Below are 9,370 nucleotides of genomic sequence, written 5' to 3'. Positions count from 1 at the left end.
TAGTGGTTACGAATCGGGCTGCGAACCTTAAGGTCAGCGGTTCGAAACTACCAGCCGCTCCGCGGGAGAAAGATGAGGCTTTCTACTTCCGTAAAGATTTGCACCCTCGGAAACCCTGTACAGGGTCGCTATGAGTCGGAACCGACTCAACAGCACTTAACAACAACAACAACAATGGGTGGGTTCAAATGGTCAACACTTTTAGTTAGCAGCGGATCAGTTACTGTTGTCCTATAGGGATTCCACTTAGGGACTTCCAGTACACACTATAAACTAAAAGACAAACCTTTTGTCATTGAGTTGACTCTGACTCATGGTGACCTTTTGTGATTGTTACTGTTCGGTGCTGTGGAACTGACTTGACAGCACTTAGCAACAACAACAACAACATAGTGATCCTGTGCACAATAGAATGAAACACTACCCAGTCAAATTAAAACTGCCTCATAATTTCTTAGCTTGTGATCCTCATGGAAGTAGACGACCACATATCTCTCCCACAGAATGGCCTCTGTTTGAAAGGTCCACCTTTTGTTTAGCAGTCAAGCGCTTTAGCCATTACACCACTACGGTTTCTTCCTGCAGAATTCTCTCCATACTCTTCTCCCACAAGCCTGGGAGTCTTGATAATAAGAACTGTGGTGTTCTACTTTATGCACACAGTAGGTGCTCAGTCACTAACTAGACGGCTGCGATTGTTGTTGTAAAGTGCGTTTGACTCACCACATATAAACTTAGGTGGTAGTGGTTATGTGCTGTGGAGTCGGTTCTGACTCATAGCAACCCTATACAGGGTTTCCGAGACTGCAAAACTTTACGGGCGCAGAAAGCCTCATCTTTCTCCCATGGAACAGCTGTTAGTTTCGAACTGCTGACCTTGTGGTTCTCCGCCCGATTCGTAACCACTACGCTACCAGATCTCCTTAAACAGGTGGTAGTGGAGGCAAAAAATGACTTTGAAGAAGAAACAAACAAAAAAGGTACTCAATAAATATTCATGGAGTAAAAACATGCATCTGCTTCCCTTTGATAAACAGAAATGCTCTTGAGTACATGTTGGCCCATAATACAAAAAGTATCCCTCTTTAATTTGTCTATAAGGACCACAAAAATGACTAGCTACTATGAAATTTTAGGAGGGTCTTGAAAAAGCCTTTTATAATTCTTATTTGTTTATTTTTACTTTGGAAACTGCAGGAACTTTTCTCTCTATGAATTAAAACCAGAGTCTTCCCTTCTTGAAATGCTGACCATCAATCAGTTGGCTCAAACACATTTGCCTGACCATCCCCACTTTGAATGGGCTGAACTTCAGGCACTATTTAAGGGAAAGAAAGGGTAGGAGGGAAAGGGAATCTTAAAAGGATAATTCTGTTTTTCTACATCAAAACTAGGTTCTGATGTTCTTTAGGTTGAGTAATGACCCTGCTTGGGATCCTCAAACCTACAAATCTTCCCTGTGTTGTCTTTGATTGAGGCTGCTAAAGCCTCCCACAAGCTCTAGAAGGTTCATCTAACATCTGCAACACCATCACTAATGAAAGCCTGGTCCAACCATCTGGTATTTGAAAGCTATCATATGTCTAGACAGAATGTGTATGCCCCAAAGCCATCAAACTGTGTTTAAGAAGATACTTGTTTGAAGTTGAAAAACCATATTCTCCTGAGTGTTTTGTTTATGGAAATAAAGAACAATTCTAGTCTGAAAAGAGTAGAAGAACTTCTGTTTCCCAGCCACCAAATCAGAACCCACAGACCTCTAATGTATGACTCAATTTCTCCACTCATAAAATCAGGACTAATGTTATCATCGGGCTCCTGCGGGTGCTGTGAATGCTAACGAAAGAATAACATTTGTGAACAATTTTGTTCCTTCCTTGAGGAAAATATTATTTGCTTTCTGTTCCCTAGAAGTACTATCTGTCCATGTCAGTCAAATGCCACTCAAAGGCATATCTCCTCTCAGTTTGGAGGACCGTGATGGTTTGTCCAAGGAGGAGGCTCAACTAAACAAAGATGTTAATGAAACCAAAACCCAAACCTACTACCACTGAATCAATTTCAACTCATAGTGACTCTATTGGACAGAGGAAAACTGCTCCTTAGGGGTTTCAAGACTAAATCTTCACAGAAAGCAGTCCATCTCATCTGTCTCCAGCACAGTAGCTGCTGGGTTTGAACCACCAAGCTTGTGGTTAGAAGCCCAATGCTTAACCCGCTACATCACTAGGGTTCCTCAGCTAGAGGATCTGAAAAAGAGAAGACCCTCAACAAGATGGATCATAACAATGGGTCCAAACATAGCTACTATTATGAGGATGGCACAGAACCAGGCATCTTTTTGTTCTATTGTACAAAGATTCACTAGGAACCTAAGGTGACTGTTGTTATTAAGTGCCATCGAGTCGATTCTAACCCATAGTGTCCCTGTATGGGGTTTCTGAGGAGCAGCTGGTAAGCTTGAACCACCAACCTTGTAGTTCCAACAGCTTTGCAGTCTGGCACATTAATCCACAGTGCCACACCAGGGCTCTTTTTGTTAGATGCTGACTAGATGGCACCTAACAAAAAGATTGAGGTGAAGACATTGGGGGCTCAGCAGTACAATTTTCATGTTCCTTGTGGGAGACATGGGTTCAGTTCCACGCCAATGCATCTCATGTGCAACCACCACTTACCTGTCTGTCAGTGGAGGTTTGTATGCTGTTACGATGCTACATAGTTTTCAGCAGCACTTCCTAAGTAAGGTGGACTAAGAACAGCCTGAGTACATAGGTATATATAGGGAGGCCAACAACACTAGCGAGGAATGCGCACTATGAGTGATGGAATGCTCTATCTCTCAAAATCAGAAAGGCAACATTTATCTAAGGACAAAGTTGAGAAGGGTTGGGAAAGAGGGTAGACTGGAAATAGGAACCACAGGGAGAAAGCAGGATAACTGTTGTTCTATGCAGGGAATTACAATCATTGGGAAGAAACAAAGTGTATGATTAGTTGAATGTAAAGGTGATGATCTTTTCTATAAACCTTCATTCCATTCACAATAAAAAAAAAGATAAATTAAAATGATTATGCAAAAATAAAGAAAACGTAGAAAAAAAAAGTGAAATGCTACTGTCTAGTCTCCTTCGAAATTAGGGTTGTCTATGCACCTTATTGTGTGCAGGGAGATTAATAGACTGTAGGCTAAGGGACTTCTGGAAAAGTTTTATCGTCTTATCTGTTGGTCCTATTCTTTTCTCCTCCTTCCTGCCTTTAATGCAGATGTGACACTTGGCACTGTGGCAATCATCTTGTGAAGCCAAGGATGAAAGTTAACCCACTAAGAATGATGACAAAGAAAGAAAGAAAGAAAGTGTCTTTCTCTTTGATAATGCTGTTGATCTGTGGAGCAAGACCTGGGCTGCCAATCTCCAGACTTCCTGCCAAATAAACAATAAATGAATACTTCTGGGATTTAAGGTACTGTTGGGTCAGACTTTCTATTACTTGCAGTATAAAAGATGTACTATGGAAAAGGCTTATCACAATGCCTGGTACAAAGAAAGGGAACAATAAATATTAGGTTATCATGTTGACCTCTAATTAGATGTGGGTCCAAATGCCCTCACCTCCCTTAAGCTGCTATTGGTTTCAAATGGCACTTTTTTAGGCACTGTCAGGAGGAGACTGTTATTCCTTATGACATCAGCTGCAGGCCTCAGGGGAGGAGCACTCCCCACATCCTTCAGTGCAGTGGTAGCTGGACTTGCCAATGTCCCGAGGTCTCAAGGCTGATGCTTAGGAAAGACGAGCTGCCTCCCACACCCGCAGAATGCATAAAGGAAAAGAAAAACAAGCAAAAACACCTGCTAAAGGTGATTTTTCTTTTCCTAACTTGTTAAATGTAAGTTCAGAAACTTCTGGGACAGTTTTGAGAATGAATTCCAGTATCAAGCCTAGTGCTTCAGGAGGTGAAGGAAGCAAAGGAAATAACACTAGACCATGTTATTTTTAGATAAGTTGGCTTGGCCTGCTTTTATTAGTGCTACGAGCTATAAGCAAGAACATACTCACTAGAATGGAATCTTATTATTATTTTAAAATATTAAACATCACTTTGTGTGTGTGTCTTTTTTTAAAAAAAAAATTTTTGTGATTTTTAGACTTCTTTGTTTAGGTCCCATTCAGCAAACGACATTGCGTGCTTGCAATGAACAAGACACTCAAGTATCTAAACAATATGGGAGAAGGCTACCAGAATATGTACAGATATGCTTTATATTTTATATACCCCTTCCACTGACTGCTGCAATTTCTTTTTTTTTTTTTTTCTCCTTTCATCTACATGTTGGTGTTGAGGTATTCATGGTTCCAAGAGAGAATTCTTGCCCTGCATGAGGGAGATGGGGTCCTGGTGTGGCGTTGTGGGCTAATGCACTGGACTGCAAAGTTTGTTTGAACCACAAAATCAGTGATTCAAGCTCATTGGCTGCCCCTTGGAAACCCTAGACAGGGTCACTATGAGTTGGAACTGACTCGATGGCACTTAACAACAACAACAACAACAACAAGGGAGACAGGGCAGATACAACTCAGTACAACCATCACTCTCTGTTGGTGGAGGTCTGCATGTTGCTATTACAGAAAAGGTTTCAGTTAAGAGTCCACACTAGACAGTCTAGGAAGACAATCAGCTTATGAAAACTACATGGCTCACAATGGTCTGATTGGCAACCTGTCATGGGAACAGTGTAGCACTGGGCAGCATTTTGTTCCATTGTGCTCAGGGTCACTGGGAATCGGGACCTACTTCATGGAAGGTAACAACGTGCTGTAGGTAAAGCATGGGACTGCTAACCACAAAATTAGTGGTTCAAACCCACTAGTTGTTCCTTGGAAACACTGTACAGGGTTGCTATGAGTGAGAACCAACTTGACAGCACTTAACAACAACAACAACTTGATGCTTTATGTCTTCTGTATCTGACCCTTCTGAATAAAAACCTCTGCCCTTGAAACAATTATATTGCCTTCTCTGTTACCTTTACGCCATTCAGAATGTCTATTTTGTCAGATGTGATGAAGGACAGGAATAAACAAGTAGGGGAAAGGGCTCAGTAAGCTACTAAATAACACACTAATGTGAGGTATTAATTAATGACCATTTCTGCCCTTCAGCTCTCTTTCTGTCTCTTAAATGTGTCCAAATTATAGGTTTTAAAGAGTATAGTCACAGGTTATAGTTTTAAAGTGCATAGTGTCACAGGTTATAGTTCTGAGAATTGGAAGACCACTGCCTTCCATAGAAATCTAAATGATAACAAGGGAAGATGCAATATTCTAGGCTGGACATGCTGAGGCAGAATTTCCAGCTCTAAGTCTTTCACTGGTCCTATGGGTCTGAAGCCACAGTTTCTTAGACAAGCTGCTTTTCCTCTTTGAGAGCGAAATTTCCTGATTACTAAATCTCTTTCCCATAAGGAGCTTCAATAATGTATCTGGCTTCTCTCAGGGGAGGGGCCATTTCAGAACCCCATCTGGGTGGAGGATAGAAACCACACTGCAGAGCAAGACCAAACTCGTCACCAGAGACTTCAGGAAAGGGCTCTTCATTTGATATCTTCATAGACTGTTTTCCAAGTCCTGATATGTTGTCAAAGGTCAGCAGACCATGTGAGGGGCATCAGAAACCATGTACATATGCTTTCCTTGAGTAAGAAAAAGGGGTCAGGGGCCAAGAAGCCAATCATCAGGAGATTGCAGTTTTATGTGTTTGTTTCTAGCCCACACAAAAGTGCTGCTGTTGTTAAGTGGTGCCAAGTTCCAACTCATAGCGACCCAGTAGAGGGTTCCTAAGGAGTGGCTGGTGGGTTTGAATTGCCAATCTTGGTTAGTAATCCAACGTTGATCCTATAGTGCCACACCAGGACTCAACACAAAGGTCTGATAGCATAAAGCTAAGATGGGTCAGGGGCAGTGGTGAATCAGTTGTAGAATTCTCACCTTCCATGAAGAGACCTGGGTTAGAATCCCAGTCAAAGCCCCTCATGTCAGTGCAAGATTCTGAGGCTCCCAGACATGAGCATCCTCCTTGATGCATCCCCAGTGGAATCTCAGCTACCATCTCTGTATTCTTTTGTTTTTCAAGAAATGCACTTTCCCCTGTTACCTCCCCTTCTAAGGAAGTGTGGTGGAAAAGAAAAATACATTCTCCTCCTCAGAGGGGAGCCATGCTTTATGTAAAGATGCTGTGGACAATACATTTTAACAAATACTTCAAACGACAAGGAAACTAGCTAGTTAAAGAACTTTTGTGGTGAATCCTCATTTAAGGATTAAATTACCTCTCCATTTGTTATGTGTGTAAAGAAGCCTTCAGATTTTTAATGTGCCTAGAAATCTAAACTCTCTCATGCTTTTGTTACATAACACATTCACTGTTTCATAAAGAGGCCGCTTGCTCACAGTTTGCCTCTCTGTTTAAAATAAAATAAATCTCCATATGGGTACACATAGTCACATAAAACATCATTGTTAGAGATTCAATTGTGTCCCCCTGAAACATGTGTAGTAAATCCTAGGCTGCATGCCTGTGACGATAATCCCATTTAGAAATGGGTTGTCTTTGTTACATTTACAAGGCAGGATTAGTGCAGAATATGTTTTGAGTCAGTCAATCTCATATAAAATATAAACTGAGCTGATTAAACAAGCAGAGATGGAATATGATAGACGCCAAGCCCTAGGAAGATTTCCAAGGATCCAGAAAACAGAAGCTGAAGAGACAATGACCTTTTCCTAGAGCTGACACAGAGAGAAAACCTCCTTATAGAGCTGGTTGCCTGAACTAAGATTTACAGCCTCCTGAATTGTGAGCAAATAAATGTCTTCTTGTTAATGCCAACGATTTGTGGTATTTCTGTTGTAGCAGCGCTGGATAGCTGAGACAGTCACCTCCAGTGTTTCCCTTGTTGACCTACCTCTAACTGTTGCTATGTTCAGTATTACTTAAATGCCTGCAGCTTGACCACCTCTACTAAAGACAGTGTCAGCAATGCCAGCTGCGGAAGTGTCACTGGCTCTGCATTGGAATACTGCATATTCTGATGGAAATCTTTGGGCTCCATTAAAATGCTATTCCATAGCTACTGTTGACAGATGCTATTAAACACATCAATCTAGAAGCACAGAATCTGGTGATATCAGCTCACTTGGACGAACTGTGGAAGCTGTATAAAAATTGGCTCTGTTGATAGTTCTACTTGAAGAATAATATGGCTTTGGTATATTTTTTCTAAACTTTTATAAACCATTTCTACAATATATTCCTAGGTAGCCTCTGGAAATGTTGAGATTGTACAGTGACACCCCAAATTCACATGTTTAATATGAGTTAGAAGCAACTGTACAGCTGGGCTCTCTCCTATATTCTAGTCCTCTATCACCAAATGTCTTTGAGGGTTTTTCACTTGTTACAGATTGAAATGCGTTCTTTTAAAAGACATGTTGAATTCCTGACCCTTGTCCTTGTGAGCGTGACCCTAGCAGAGAGAGCATGGCCCCATTGATGCTCTGAATTTGGATGTCTAGCCTCCAAAACTTTGAGACAATATATTTTGGTTCTTAAAAGCCACCTACTTTGTGGTATTTTGTTATGATCATCCTGGTTGGTGGTGGCTATGTGTTGTGGAGTCAGTTCCGATTCATAGCCCCACTGCATAGGGTTTCTGAGACTGTACATTTTTAAGGGAGCAGAAAATCTCATCTTTCTTCTGAGGAACGGCTGGTCGTTTTGAATTGCTGACCTTGAGGTTAGTAGCCTGACTTCAAACTAAAAGCACTTAAAGTCTGTAAGTCTAAAATCAGTTTTATTTTCCCCACTCTAGTCAGCTCCCCTAGGCTTCTCTGATTTCTGTCATCATTCTGCCCCTTACCCAAGTTCAAATCGAAAGTCTAAAAATTTTGAGAGTCCAAGTAGGGATGTGAACCCAGATGTATCTGACAGTTCCAAAAATTCTTCTGTAAGGTCTTTGTGTAGGAAAGAGGATCCCTGTCCTAAAGACATGGAGGCTACTCAGAGAAGCCATTTCTTTGCACTGTGGTGAAATACTAACCCACACATGAATGGACACACACACTTCTAAGTAAGAACGTTCTATACTCAGCTGAATTATAAATCCCTCAGAAACTACCTACAATGAAATGGATGGGTCATTCTTTAGGCCACAGTGCAGATACCCTATGTTTTTTTTTTAGTGGCAGTGACTATCTGCCAGCCAGGCTATTGACAATTTCTCTAGCTCCAAAGCTGCTTTTAGTATGGCTGGTTCACATCGTACCCTAAAAGCACTTATCAGTTATTACTCAGGTCTCTGCAGGTTGAAGCCTAAGCACTTCTGCTTGATAGGAGGCCCAAGGGGCTATAGTTGCATTCTTAAGCTTCACTCAGAAAGTCTACCTTTTACTAAGTCCTTATCAAATAATGATGTATAGAAAAGCCAAAATTATTCTTTTCAAGATCAGAAGTAGCATTTCTGTTTGCTGTGTAATTGAAACAAGAATATTTTATCTTTGACTCCTTTCTCTGAAATGTACCCTTTCATTCACTATTTAACGAAAGATAGCACAATAAAAGATATAAGCAAACTTTATGAAAGAGGTTGGGAAAATTAATTCTCCTTTCTATATATGATCAAGCATACAACCTGGAGAAGAATATGCCTGGAAATAATTTTAATTTCAGCTTCATGGTAATAAAGCAACAATGAGTCTATGTAAACACTACCAAGCAAAGAGAGAAAAGCTAAATTCTCTAAGAGAAATGCAATGAAATAAATGTACAGGCATTTTATCAAGACCGAATCCCCAGCCTTATGCTCAAATGAGCTTCAGTTTCACTGTTCTAGGTGCATACAGACCATTTTTTCTTGGATGGTGTTTTGTCACCAAACTCAATGGATCCCAAATAAATTGAGCAACTGACCTCCTTCTCCAAAATAATTCTCTTAAATATCCCCTTGATTCTGTCAATGGTAATGGTTAGAGTTAATGTCACAGAAGAAAGTTTGACTTGTCTCTGTTTTCTATATCCTGTCAAACTTGAATCCTCCTTTGTTCATCAAAGAAAAAAAATATTTAGATCCCACTATGTATTGGATCCCATGCTGAATATTAAGAATAATATAATGAACAAAGGCACTGCCCTCCCATAGATTAGTATTCAGTGGTGGGAGTCAGTTATTCATTGTGAGATTAGAATGCAATGTAATTAACAATGGTACCAAATATTTACTGTTCAAGTACATGACAACTAAGGTAGATGAAAGTCAGGGTGTGGTTAGAGTAGACTTTCTGAAGAAAGTGACTGCTAAGATTAAATGTGAGG

The 9,370-nt window shown here is 40.6% G+C and overlaps 1 protein-coding gene across 1 annotated transcript in view; it reads right to left on the bottom strand.

Moving 5' to 3' along the window:
* PARM1 (prostate androgen-regulated mucin-like protein 1) overlaps window positions 1-6,034 on the bottom strand; it is a 71,932-nt gene extending 65,898 nt beyond the window's left edge. The window contains exon 1 of the mRNA XM_006871600.1: window positions 5,989-6,034. Within this exon, the coding sequence (XP_006871662.1) occupies window positions 5,989-6,034 (46 nt within the window). The remainder of the gene's footprint in view (window positions 1-5,988) is intronic.
* Between the last annotated feature and the right edge of the window lie 3,336 nt (window positions 6,035-9,370).

Source organism: Chrysochloris asiatica, unplaced genomic scaffold (assembly GCF_000296735.1).
Source record: "Chrysochloris asiatica unplaced genomic scaffold, ChrAsi1.0 scaffold00169, whole genome shotgun sequence".
Classification (NCBI taxonomy): Eukaryota; Metazoa; Chordata; class Mammalia; order Afrosoricida; family Chrysochloridae; genus Chrysochloris; species Chrysochloris asiatica.
This window is presented reverse-complemented; position numbering and strand designations above follow the sequence as displayed.